Here is a 14,056-nt window from a genome sequence, read left to right as displayed (position 1 = left end):
TTGCAGCCATTTACCTTTTACCCTTTTTTTAACCATTTCAAACTATTTACATAACAATCAGGTGTTCTGCATTCAATAAGATGCCACACAAATTATTTGTGCCACTCCAAATATTTCTGTCCACTATAAAGGAGAACATCACAGCCTGATACCTGCAGGTCTGACAGCAGCAGGTGTATCACTCCTGTTTCTACCTGGAGACAGCAGTCACCTCATTGTTCTAACACACAACACAAAACTATCCACAACACTACACACTAACTACACAAGACAACACATTAACTACACACTATAAACAAGCTAAACGTCACAAATCTCTCTTCCTAAATAACCAAATGTCGTATTGCCATATCATTTTTGATTGGTCGCGCGCAGCTGCTTAAAGGTGTAGCCCCAGATTACTTACAGCTACTTCCATACAACTGATGCGGTAAGATGCGGTAAGCTGAGCACAGCTTCAACCGTCTGTTTGTTGAAAAATAGTAACGCGACCGCACCGAATTTTCTTGTTAGTAACGGTAACGGCGTTGTAACGATAGAAATAGTAATTAGTTAGATTACTCGTTACTGAAAAAAGTAACGCCGTTAGTAACGTCGTTACTTGTAACGCTGTTATTCCCATCACTGACTACTACTATATCTTCTTTTCATAAAATGGAAAATATTATTAAGATAGTTGATTAATTATTGTCAAATAAGCAATAAGTTAGTTAGTTTATTACAGCGCTTATATCTTCCACTCAGTATTTTGAGAAAGAGCTTTATCGAAATGCATGCAAACATATCGAAAAACAATTTATAAGGGATAAGCAGAGCTTGAAACTCAGTATTTGGTCTGATCACCTTTATTCTTCAAAACAGCCTGAAGTGTCTTAGGCAAGCTTTATTATAATTTCTTCAGACAGTCTTCAGTTCTCCAGACTTCTTGAAGGACAGTCAAAACCCTTTTGTGGATGTGGACAGCCTTTTGCTCCATTCTGTTTAAAGATGATCCCACACTGCTTCAATAATGTTGATGCCCAGGCTGTGGGAAAGCCAGTCTATGTCTGATAGGGTTCCACTATGTGTTTTCCTATCCAGGTATGCTCTTACACTGGCAGTGTGTTTGGGATCATTGTCATGCTGAAATATGAAGTCGCTGCTTATCAGATGCTTTCCAGATGGTGGCATGGTGGTTCAAAATGTGACTGTACTTTTCTGTATTCAAAATTCCATCAACTGTAACAAGATCCTCAACACCACTGAATGAAGTGGAGCTCCAAACCACAACACTCTGTGTGAGCCTCCACTCTGTTATGGCCACTGTTATACCTCACTCTTTACTTGTGGTGCACAACAATGATGATTTCGAATACAAATTTCACTTCACTTCATCACTCTATTAGACCTGTTGCCACAGATTTTCAGTCCAGTTCTTCCTTACTTTGGCATACCTCAGCCTTACTCCTTGTTTACCCTTCTCCAAATGATTTCTTGACACCCGCCCTTCCACTACAACCATTTCTCTGGTTTTGTGCCAGGACTTTGCCGTCTTTCCTGTTTCTGAAGGACATGACCTTCAGATACCGTTTGTCTGCAGTTTTGTCAAACTTTTTAAGGATACATTGCTCACAGTTTTCAGCTAACAACTCTTTGGAAACCATCTTTTTGGTGTGAAAATACTTCTTTGTTTGTCAAACTGTGTTATCACATCATCCTTGCATCCTCTGTTCATCCTTTTGTGTTCTTCATAGCCCGCAGAATTTTGATTCTGTACATCTGAACGTATCGTATTCAATCCTCAAATACTTTTAAACTGAGTGTTGTGCAGAAGATCTGTGAAGGTTCCATTTCTGTTGCTTTGTGGCTCAAACAATGTGACAGAGAAGAGCCAGTCTCTGTTTTTCCTTCTAATTCATTTATTAAAAGATTATTTTTTGTACATAGTGTTAAATACAATCTCTCAGAATTCTGAAACCAACACAATTTTTGATTCATGTCCATTTAAGAGACCACCAAGACAATATCACTCTGTAATTACTTTAAAACTCAATGCTAACCATCTTCATTTGGAAACAATATAGAAGAAATTAGAGGAAATGTCTTTTAATTCATAGCATATTTGTGCAAAACAGGGAGAGGTCCCAGAGCCCATATTCCAGCAGCTTCCTTACATTAAAGGCCAATGAAAACATCTTTAAATACCCAACCATAAAACTCAGGCCTTCTATCTTCCATCAGGACGACCATGCATTTCTGGTGTGTAGGTCAGAAGAACAATCATGACCCACAGGTGCAGTACCGCCTGCAAAGAAAGAAAAAAGATCATGAATAAACTACAGATGTTACAGACCACTTTACCAGCTAATGAGCACTCTCTCATTGAACAAAGGGTTCATATCATTTCAATACTAACACTGACCATGTACAGGATGACAAAAACTCTGGCCATTGGGTAGCGCCTCAGAAAGATTCCCAGTCTTATGCTGTTAGAAATAAAAGTATTGGTCACAGTGAACAGTTTTTCACTTGTAAAACAATGGAACTGTTGCACAGTAAAACGGTGAACAGTGAAAGCTTACCTGAAGCGGTCAATTGTGCTGGCTGCCTTACGTACTTTTCCATACACTCCTGGACTGTCCTGGTCACTGAAGAGCACAGGTGTGTTTCTTTGTCTTGCCCCTGACAGTCCAAAACAGAGAAATGTAAATGCATATATTATATATTAGGTTTTTTTAATAAAACAACTGTTCAAAACAGGTCTCATTTACCAAAACAAAAAGAAAATGACAGCTTCTCCTACCTGCTCCCTCTAAACCGCTCATGTTGATTGCCGGCCCTCCACTTTGTCCTCCCTGAGTATTCTTCAGCTGCTGCTCCAAGCGCTCCAGCTGAAAGACGAGGGAGTTTTTTTCCGTGCCAAGAGCTTCCACCATTGTCTGCTTCTGGATCAGTGTCTCCGTCAGCTGGTGGAGCCGGTTCTCCAGCTCTGTTTGGCTGTTGCTGAGTGTCTTGTTGGTCAACTGCAAAAGGAAATTCATCAGACATTATTATTCAGTGGTTTTAATAGACACAAAGCAAATGTTCTCTAAGTTCTGATCCGGGAAGGAGACTCCTCAATTTTTTTTGTATAACTTTAAGGTACTGACCTGGTTCCTGAGTTTTTGGATTTCATCTTCTCTGTCTTTGATTCGACTCTGCAGAGTGGTTTTGGCTCGATGGTGCTCTTCCTCAAGGTACTGCAGCTCCTATAGGCACAAAGATTAAGTTAGTCAAAACAACAGCTTGTGCACAGCTTTTATCATTTTTAGCCTATTATTATTATTGTAACTCTCTTTTACCTGTTTGTAGCGCTCCACCTCAGCCTCTACCTCCTGCTTTGCTCTGTTCTGTAAGGTCTGCTGCTCCTGTAACTGCGCCTGCTGCTCCCTCCACGTCTCTGCCTCTGCCAGCGCCTGATTCTCCAAATCCTGTAAGCAAAAATTCAACCTCCACTGAATTACTGGCCTCTCTCGCTAGTAAGTAATTTTGCTTTTTCCTACTGCATATAGTATCTCACCTGTATTTCAGTCCTCAGAGTGAGAACTTGCCCCTGCAGTTTTTGGATCTCCTCCCTCTGCAGGTCCTTTTCATGACGCAGCTCCTCAAGCTCCAGAGCCATGGTCCCACTGCCGTCCAGGGTATCTAGACCAGATCCCTCCTTCAGACTGCTGATCAACTTCTCTTTGGACTAAACAAACATTTAAAAGTATTAAATAAAAGTTCAAACATATAATAATGAGATTTACTCCACTTTACTCCAGGGTAAAGCTTTCAATGAAATCATTTTTCGGGAGAGCCTCCACAAGCCTTACTTGTAGGATGCGTGAAGCTTTTTGCTTATAGTCTTGTAACTCTTGCTTGGCAGACTCAGCTGCAGCTTTGGCACTTTTTAATTGGTGTTGGAAGTCGTCGACCTTGAACTTCTCCTCTGCTGCTCGCCGCTCAGCTGCAGTCACTGTTTCTGCAAGGGTTTGCCTCTCGGCCTCCAATTTAGAGAGCCGGCCAGCATATTCAGTCTACACAAGAACAGAGAGTTAAGTCTCATCATTTCCATATGACCAGTCTATATTTAACCGTTGCAAATACAGAAAATGAATGGCATCATGTGCACCTGCATCTGCCGGTAGCTGTCCTGTTCTCTTCTGAGCGCCAGTTCAGCCTCTCGCAGCCTCTCCTGTAAGGTTTCCAGAGCTTGGGACTGCATGCTGTTCCCTTCTGTGTGGTCTTGCATAATTCTAAAAAAATCAAACAATCTAAATCAGTTCTTTATAAGTTTAGTGTAATTTCTATTTAAGACTTTGGCTCCAAAAGCATACTTTGACTTTTCTTTCTGTGCCTCCTCTAATGCAGCACTGCGGGATTTTAGAAGCTGATCGGCTTCATCGAGTCTGATTTTTAGGACTGCAAGCTGACCGTCTTTGGCTGAGAGAGCTTCTGTTAGGTCATCGACTTGTGACCGAAGTTCTCGTAACGTTCGGTCAGTCTGGGACTGCTCCGAGTTCCATTTGTCTGCACGTAGACGGGCCTGGTTTAGCTCTAAGAGAGAAAAAACAAATTAAATCATAGGAAGAGGTGTAGCCAGGTGAATGTGTGCCATTTTCGGGTTTCAGTATTGGCTTTTTTTTGCTAACCATCTTGTAAGTCTTTTGCTCTCTGGATAACTGAAGCCATCTCTTGATTCAGGGAGGCCACCTCACTGCGCAGCAACTGGTTCTCTAGACGCAGGCTGGACAGGATCTGGTTCTGTGGTTCTTCTGTTGGTGGAGGAGGCTCTTGCCTGCTGGACTCCAGAGGGACAGCCAAGCCTGAGTCTGAACTCTCAGGTGTATCTGTGGTGGCCAGGCAAGAGTAAAGAGAAAACAGCATTTACAGATATAAGTGTGGTAGCTCTTATGTTATACTTCTAAACAGCAACAAACTGGTATAATAAAGCATTAATATAAAATTATCTTATTTCATACCGTTGTACTTTAAGGTTCCCTGTCAAGTTTTGGACACTAAGTGGGTTAATTCTTCAGTGGGACGTGGTAAATTTACCATTTTAAAAAGGAGTCCCACAAGGTTCAGTATTAGGTCCCATGTGGTTCATATTAACAATATTGCACCCTCTCTCTATAAGAAAATATACCATCCATCTTTATTCAGATGCTACAGTTCTGTACTGTATTAATAATATTCTTTACTCAGCCACTGAAATCCAACAGCAAGTCTTTCTAAATTGCAAGAACCACAAAACTTGAAATTAGCTTTGAAAGCAAACAAGTTCTCAAGAGCTTATGAGAGATTATGGAGACTATCTGTAAGTACACCTCTGACTCCCTTCTTAAACCCCCTTAATTAATTTCAGCTCTTCAACCAAAGATTTACTAATAAAAACATTGATTCTTGTTTTTACTGGGTTTCATATAGAAAAAGCTGAGTTATGACTGTGGCACAGTAGTCACTGGTTTTCATTCACTTTCTTTAAAGACCTTTATTTTGTTGTAAAATAATTTTATCCCTTCAAGCAATTGACTATTTCAATATGAAATTACAAACCAGAATGTTCTTGAAGGTAACTGTTATCTTACCAAGTGACTAATTATTAGTTCCTTTTCATGTGTTTATTCACTCCATTTTCACTGTACTCTTTAAATCTTTGCAAATTAGAGCATGCTATCACTGATTTATTTAAACAAAGGCTTCTTTCATGTGCACCTGCACATAATTTTTCTCTCATAGTCATGAGAGCCTATCAGTAGAAGTAATGTGACAAAAATGCACTGATGCGCCAATAAAGGTGAAGAAGAAGCTAAAAAAAAAGTGTCTTAACTGTAAGCTGAAATTTTCTTCTCCTGTGAATAAAGTTTATTGTTTATAAAATGTTTGAGTGTTGTTAATTAGTCAGACAGTGCGCTGTTGGCTTTGCTCATACCTTGTCCTTGCTCTTTAGCAGAGTTCTCCTCTGTTTTGATGCTGTGAGCAGATAATGAGCTCATGCTTGAAGCTCTTGATACACCCCGGGTGGAAGGGGGTGTGGAGGGGACTGATGGGGTTGTATGAGAAGTGGTGGAAGCGGGAAATGTTGGGTTTTGGGCCTCTACCACTTTTACAAGGTCCTTTCTTGAATCCCTCCGATTGCTGACTTGAGGCTCAGAGCTATTCAGAAAATCAAAGAGCATGTCATCGTCCACATTCTGCTCACACTTTTTGGGCCTCACAAACCCAGATGAAGTCTTGCCAGTGTTGGGGGCGCTGCTACCAGAGCCCAAGGGTGTACTGGTCACGTTGGCAGACCCAGCCAGCATGGTTGCATTAGATTTCTTGATGTTGCCAGCTGCAGCAGAGATGTAGCCCTGGGCATCATGAGAGGATGCATAGGTATGATGTGTCACAGCTGGGTTGGTCTTGTAACCTGCAGAGTTGTAGTCCGTTTTAGCAGTGGATTCTTCTCCATAGGCTATTGAGAAGGAGGAGGATTTTTCCTGGCCTTTACTCAGGGCAGTAGCAGCTCCCTGGTCCACTTTATTCAGGAAGTCTTCAGCTTTCCCAGCCAAGTCAGTAAACCAAGACATTTTGCAACCTAGCGATAGAGACAAACAGCAACATGTAAAGATTTATTTGACGGATAATATATTTATTTACTTTCCAAGTTCTTGGATTTCTATTTAACAACATAAGGAAGGTCAGTGGTGGAGTAACGGTCACTATGTCAATGACAGACGCTAAATCTAGACATGCAGTTTAACTGTAAATAGCATTTCACCTCCCCTCATCATTATCACCACTGAGATACCATCCAGTGAGGCCTTCAGTTTCGAAAGCTCAGGATACACTGCCTAACTGTACCTGTGCATGACAGAGCTACTTCTGGTGTGGCTACTATCAGCCCAGGTAACCATAGCAGATCTTCTGCCTTCATCCCCCTCTTTCTCTAAGGCTACATTCACACTGCAAGTCTTAATGCCCAATTCTGATTTTTTGATCAAATCCGATTTTTTTGGTCTGCTTGTTCACACTACAAATAAAATGTGACAGCAAACGCGCTCTAGTGTGAACCCTCAAAGCGGCCCGCATGGGCAAAAGAAGATGTCACACACAACGCGCTCTGTTTAGACCCAGACCAAACAGTATTGCTTGACTGATGGACCTTAATATAAAGACTTGTTTTGGACTTTACATTTCCCAATTTTGCTTTAAGTTATAAAGTTATTTTATTGTTTACATATGGCCTAATAATTATCCTTATTGCTGTTTTAGAGAGGAGCGGTGCTTCAAAGGATAGTTGCAGATTTCTGTCAGAATCTGCAGATTATACAGTACAAATAAAATGTTCACATTTCTCCAACGTTGTCTTCCCAACAGTTTCACTAACATCTACACTGGATGGCCAGGAAGCGTTCACATTGTCTTCTCGGGCGCTGATAATTGGCGTCTGTCTTGTTCAGTGACGTAAAAGACAGATTTAATGCGACATGACCATTAAAACAGCAGTCGCTTTCTAAAACATCAGATATGTATCGGATTCAGTATCACATGCGAAAGTGACCCAGGTCGGATTTGTGCTGTTCACACTGTCATACCATGATCGCATATGGGTCGCATAGGGTCAAAAAAGTCGGATTTGATGCGCTTCCGCCTGCAGTATGAACGTAGCCTAACAGTCTCCTCTGTTACATCACACCACTGTATGCCCTCCTTCATTAGATCTATAATTCTACTCTGATGTCTTCCTGTAGACTACAGGAAGAGCAGAGCAAACCCCCTCCCCCTGGCTGTCAACAAAGGCTGTGTAGAGAGGGTTTCTCAGAACCTTTATTGCTGACAACCTCACCTGGTCTGCTAACACAACAGCTGCAGGTAAGACAGCTCAGTGGCGCATTCGCTTAATAAGGTTCCTGAAGAATAACAGTCACGGATGAGAAACTACTTTTGGTAACACTGCAATATGCCAACTGCTTTGCAGCAGCTATACATGTTATCCACAGGGTTATAAAGACAACAGAAAAGATCAATGCCTGTGCTCTTCCCTTTCTCAAAGCAACTGCAAAAGCAAGAATCCACTCAAGAGGGTCAAAACAGCTCTCACCCTGGGCACTTGCTGTTTGACCTGTTGCCCTCTGGTAGGCACTACTGGTCCAACAAAGCAAATGCAGGCAGTTTTGGGTTTTGTTTTTTTTTAATCCAAGTGCATATTGTCCAAAATAAATGTGGCAATAAATGCATTCTGAGGATAGCATTGAAACTAGACAGGACCGAGCTAGATGGGAAGAAAAACTGCGAATTGATCCATATTAAATAAACAGGATCGCAGCAACAAATTGTAGACAGTTAAAGTTGGGACTCTTCCAGCTTTGTGAGCAGCCTCTCAAGTTCGACTCAGGACTAAAACGGTCCCTGCGACAAATGCTGCACAGCTAGCATGCTATAACAAAAAAACTAAGCAGCGAAATTTAATCAGCTATAATTTTTAACGACACCACGCTTTTTTTTTGTAAAACGTAAATGAACAACTGGGGGGTTATTGGAAGGGTTTTAACTCTAACGTTATCGTAAAACGATGTAAACACAGTTGTTCAGGATCAACTCCATCAGTGCTGCGGCTAACAGGCTAGCTGGCTGTTAAAGGAAACATTTAAAGGTACCGTTTGACAAGAGGTATCAGTCTCAGGGTGTCTCCAGTCACCTGGCTGCCGCCGAGGTTAAACAGATCAGAGTGAAAGAATAAAACTGCTTGGAAAACAAAGTCAAATATCATCATCTGTCAAGGAGGATGTTGGTGATCCTCTCAATACGTGGACCAGGAAGCGCTGCAAATAAGGACCCGATAACAGAGCGCCCTGAGAAAAGCCTGATCGAAAATTAACCAACGGTGTTTCCAAAGCGCAGAACTCACCTCTGTTAAGGACTTTACTGTAAATAAAAATAAATTAATGGAGAACAACAACAACAACAATAATACTAAGAAGAAGGAGGCGGAGGAGAAGACCTGACCAACTGGTAAGTTGTTTACTGTATTTTTTAAAGAAAATTAAACATAGTTTTTAAGTTTAAATATGATCCTATTTTAATTAATATTCGGATAAACACGTATAAAGTACTCATCTTTGGATAAAAGCTTGCCGTTTGAAACAAATGAAGCTAAACACTGGGAAAACTACTATAAAATAAAAAAATAAGAAATAAATTACAGACTATGGCCAGAGTACTTTATTTTGTTAAGACAATCGAGATATTATTGAAGTGCAGACTTTCAGTTTTATTTCAAGGGGTTTACCAAAAGTTTTATCAATTTTGTAGATTGTACCTCATTTTCAGAAGACCAAAAGTATTTAAGATATTAAAAAATAATTGCTTGTTTGTTTGTTTGCTTTAGTCCACTATAACCTTAATTATGGAACACATGGACGTTACCAAGTAGATGTTCTGCTAACCCTTTACTACTGTCACCTTCCAGTCCTTGTGACTCTTTCCGTATTCAGTTTTTAATTTTTTTTGCTGTATGCAGCTGTATGGGTTGCCTGTGAAGGTTCTCAGTCATCCAGGTCATAGTAGAATAGAATAGAATAGAATAGAATAGAATAGAATAGCCTTTATTGTCATTGTACAGAGTACAACGAAATTGGAGTGCCACTCCCTTGGTGCAAGTTTCAATAATAAATATAAATGTAAAATATAAAAAGTACAAAAAAAACAATCGTAAGTACTCAAACAATAGTATGTACAATATATACAGGATAGCAGCATTAATATAATGACAGTATGAATAGCAGCATAATATAATGACTGTGACGGTATGGAATAGGTTCAATTGTTTTTGTGCTTATTTACTACGGTGATAGCTCTGGGAAAGAAGCTATCCCTTAATCTGTTTGTCCTGGTTTTATGTGACCTGTACCGTCGGCCTGACGGTAATAGTTCAAACAGTTGGTTGCTGGGGTGAGAGTGGTCCTTGATGATATTGCCAGCTCTGCTGAGGTACCGAGAGTTTGCAGTGACCTCCAGGCTGGGCAGAGAGCAGCCAGTGATCTTCTGGGCTGTGTTGATGACCCTCTGCAGTACTTTCCTGTCTGCAGCTGAGCACCCTGCATACCATGTTGTTATGCCGTACGTTAGGATGCTCTCTATGGTGGCTCTGTAAAATGTCACCAGCAGCCTCTCCTCCAGGTTGTTCCTCCTGAGCACTCTCAGAAAGTGGAGACGCTGCTGGGCCTTTTTAACCACCGCCGTAGTATTTGCAGTCCAGGAGAGGTCATCAGAGATCTGCACGCCCAGAAACCTCATGGAGTGTACCCTCTCCACACAGTTCCCGTGAATGTAAAGTGGGGCCGGGTCTGCTCTGCCCTTCCTGAAGTCCAAGATAAGTTCTTTAGTTTTCGTGGTGTTCAGTTGGAGGTTGTTAACTGAACAACACTCAGTCAGTCTGTTGACCTCATCTCTGTAGTCCGACTCATCCCCCCTTGAGATGAGTCCAACCACTGTGGTGTCATTCGCGAACTTTATGATGGTGTTTGAGAGATGGGTAGGGGAGCAGTCGGATGTGTAGAGCGTAAACAGGAGGGGACTCAAAACACATCCTTGTGGAGACCCGGTGCTGAGTGTGATGGTGCTGGACCGGTGGGGGCCGAGTCTGACAGACTGTGGTCTATTTGTCAGGAAGTCCTTGATCCAGAGGCAGATGGGGGTGGAGAGTCCCAGGTGAGACAGTTTCTGGACCAGGATCTCCGGGATGATATGATTGAATGCTGAGCTGAAGTCCAGAAAGAGCATTCTCACATAGCTTCCTCGGTGCTCCACGTGACTCAGCGCAGTGTGGAGCGCTATGGTGATAGCGTCCTCGGTGGAACGATTTGTCCTGTAGGCAAATTGGTGGGGGTCCAGAGTGGGAGGCAGACCGGCCCTGATGTGCTGACAGACCAGTCTCTCAAAGCACTTCATCACTACAGGCGTAAGTGCAACAGGCCTGTAGTCATTTGGGCTGACCACAGCTGTCTTCTTGGCGATGGGGATGATGGTGGAGGTTTTGAGGCAGGGCGGGACGGTGTTTGATGACAAGGAAAGGTTGAAGATTTTAGTGAAGACTCCGGTCAGTTCGTCAGCACATGTTCTGAGAACCTTTCCATGTATTCCATCAGGACCTGCCGCCTTCCTGGGATTCACTGACCTTAGAACACACCTCACTTGGTGCTCCCTGAGTGTTAGTGTGCCAGTGCTGGGGGTGGGTCAAATCAAATCAAATCAAATCACTTTTATTGTCACATCACATGTGCAGGTACATTGGTACAGCACATGTGAGTGAAATTCTTGTGTGCGAGCTTCACAAGCAACAGAGTTGTGCAAAATACAATAATGTAAACAAGCAAAATACAAGAATGGCTACATCTGAAACTAATAAATATATGTACAATATATAATAGTATATGCATTTCTGGATGTGTATACTAAATATTTTTCTACGTGTGTGTGTGTGTGTGTGTGTACACATATTTTACAAATTAAATAGAGTAAACAATAAATAAAATATATAAAAATATACAGAGTTGAGACATGTGCAAAACAGTGGCATTACTGTACAGTATGGAGTGCATAATGTTAAAGTTCCAGTAGTGAAGCTGAGGTGTCTATGAAGTGTTCAGCAGTCTGATGGCCTGGTAGAAGAAGCTGTCTCTCAGTCTGCTGGTACGGGACCGGATGCTGCAGAACCTCCTTCCTGATGGAAGTAGTCTGAACAGTTTATGGCTGGGGTGACTGGAGTCCTTGATGATCCTCCCTGCTTTCCTCAGGCAGCGCTTCCTGTAGATGTCTTGGAGGGAGGGAAGCTCACCTCCAATTATCCGTTCAGAGCACCGCACTACTCGCTGGAGAGCTTTGCAGTTGTAGGCGGTGCTGTTGCCATACCAGGTGGTGATGCATCCAGTGAGGATGCTCTCAATGGCACAGTGATAGAAGGTCCTGAGGATGCGGGGGCTCATGCCGAATCTTTTCAGTCTCCTGAGAAAGAAGAGGCGCTGCTGCGCCTTCTTCACTGTTTTGTTTGTGTGTACTGACCACATAAGATCCTCAGCCAGATGTACCCCAAGGAACCGGAAGCTGCTCACTCTCTCCACAGCAGCGCCGTTGATGGTGATGGGGGTGTGTACTTCTCTGCACCTCCGGAAGTCCACTATCAACTCCTTTGTCTTTGCGACATTGAGGGTGAGATGGTTGTCTTGACACCAGTGGGTCAGGGCGCTGACCTCCTCCCTATAAGCCGTCTCATCACCATTGGTGATAAGACCCACCACTGTAGTGTCGTCCGCAAACTTCACAATGATGTTGGAGTTGTTAGTGGCTGTGCAGTCGTAGGTGTAGAGTGAGTACAGGGGAGGGCTCAGTACACACCCCTGTGGAGCACCAGTGTTCAGTGTGATGGGGGATGAGGTGATGCTGCCCAGTCTGACCACTTGGCGTCTGTCAGACAGGAAGCTAAGGATCCAGCTGCAGAGGGAGCTGCTCAGTCCTAGATCCTGCAGTTTCCTGTCCAGCTTCGAGGGAACGATGGTATTGAATGCTGAGCTGTAATCTACAAACAGCATTCTCACATACGTGTCTCTCTTCTCCAGGTGTGACAGGGCAGTGTGTAGTGTCAGGGCTATGGCATCATCAGTGGACCTGTTGTGGCGGTATGCGAACTGTAGAGGGTCCAGTGAGTCGGGTAGTGCAGAGCAGATGAAGTCCCTGACCAGCTTCTCGAAGCATTTGCTTACGATGGGGGTCAGGGCTACAGGTCGCCAGTCGTTCAATGAGGAGATGGTGGAGGATTTGGGTACAGGGACGATGGTGGCCATTTTGAAGGGTGGAAGTGGTGTGGCAGCTGAGGGCCTGGTCGTCTCAAAGCGGGCGAAGAAATGGTTTAGATCCTCAGCCAGTGAGGCATCAGTCCTAGATGTTGCCTGGTTATTGCTTCTGTAGTTGGTAATGTGATTGATCCCCTGCCACATTTTTCTGGGGTCGTTGTCAGCAAAGTGATCTTCAATCCTCCTCCTATAGGCAGCCTTAGCTTTCCTGATGCCTCTACTCAGGTCTGCCCTGGCCGCCCTATACGCAGCCCTGTCCCCTGACTTGAAGGCAGTGTTGCAGCTTTTTAGGAGGGATTGCACTTCACTTAGTAGTCTAAGGAGCTTGGAAAGAAAAGCCTCTGGACTTCTTTATGTTTCTTCAAGACGTTTCACCTCTCAACTGAGAAGCTTCTTCAGTTCTAAGACCAATTCGTGGAGAGTCCCTTTGAGCTATTATCCATTTGCACTATGAAGCACTGTTCAATGAGTTTGGGAGTATTTGGCTGAATCTGAGCAGAGAATATAGGTCTGTAGACTGTACATTTCATCCTGCTACTTCTATCAGCAGTCACATCATCAGTAACAACTAGTGACCCGGTTCCACTGACAGCCACACAGGCATATGCTGTAATATTATTTCCATTACATTGGATGCGGTATGGTTCAGCTGTTTCTGTGCTTCTTCGTACTTTTCTCTCCCATCATTCAAGTGCAAGTTCTTCTTGGTTTCATCTGTTCAAAGATTTTTTTCTCAGAACTGCACATTTGAGGGTTTTCTGGCAAACTAATCTGTCCTTCTTGTTCCTGAGTGTAATCAGTGTTGTTGTAAACCTTCTCTATACATCTCCTAAATGTAGATCTTGACAATGATATGCCTACCTGCTTGAGAGTGTTCTCAACTTGGTTAGATGTTGTGAAGTTTTTCATCTTAACCATGGATATAATTCTTTCACCGTGCCCTTTAGCTGTCTTGTTTTTTTGGGCCATTTAATGTTGCTGAGCTGCCCAGTGCATTCATACCTTTTAAGAATTTACCAGAATGTTGTTATGCAGTTCCTGTGACATTCAGCCTAAGGATGACCTCCTTTGCTTGCATCTGCATGTCTTTGGACTTCCTACTTAAGAGTTGTCAAATACAAATTCAACATTTGGAATCAGCTCCAGCCTTTTTATTGGCTTCATTTGTCAACAAATGGTGAACACTTGTCAGTTAATTGCCTTCTTACTTTTGAGTGGGG

At 42.7% G+C, this 14,056-nt stretch overlaps 1 protein-coding gene and 1 long non-coding RNA gene across 2 annotated transcripts; one reads left to right on the top strand and one right to left on the bottom strand.

Moving 5' to 3' along the window:
• Positions 1 to 1,307: 1,307 nt before the first annotated feature.
• Positions 1,308 to 8,828, bottom strand: golga5 (golgin A5). The gene is made up of 13 exons (XM_040041550.1): positions 8,646 to 8,828; positions 5,936 to 6,583; positions 4,653 to 4,850; positions 4,338 to 4,557; positions 4,133 to 4,256; positions 3,834 to 4,037; positions 3,539 to 3,709; positions 3,321 to 3,449; positions 3,129 to 3,227; positions 2,783 to 3,002; positions 2,562 to 2,661; positions 2,402 to 2,465; positions 1,308 to 2,284 (listed from the first exon to the last, which is right to left on the bottom strand). Exons 2-13 carry the CDS (start codon positions 6,573 to 6,575, stop codon positions 2,207 to 2,209), a joined length of 2,247 nt encoding a protein of 748 aa, XP_039897484.1. The 5' UTR covers positions 6,576 to 6,583; positions 8,646 to 8,828; the 3' UTR covers positions 1,308 to 2,206.
• Positions 8,829 to 11,097: 2,269 nt separating this feature from the next.
• LOC120739502 lies at positions 11,098 to 13,816 on the top strand. Its single transcript, XR_005697232.1, has 3 exons — positions 11,098 to 11,218; positions 11,881 to 11,883; positions 12,835 to 13,816. It is a non-coding gene; the product is annotated as an uncharacterized LOC120739502 (long non-coding RNA).
• Positions 13,817 to 14,056: the final 240 nt, after the last annotated feature.

The sequence above is a fragment of the Simochromis diagramma genome, unplaced genomic scaffold, assembly GCF_900408965.1.
Source record: "Simochromis diagramma unplaced genomic scaffold, fSimDia1.1 OVJJ01000304.1, whole genome shotgun sequence".
In the NCBI taxonomy this organism is placed as follows: Eukaryota; Metazoa; Chordata; class Actinopteri; order Cichliformes; family Cichlidae; genus Simochromis; species Simochromis diagramma.
Note: the sequence above shows the minus strand (reverse complement) of the source record. Positions and strands in the feature narration are given on the sequence as shown.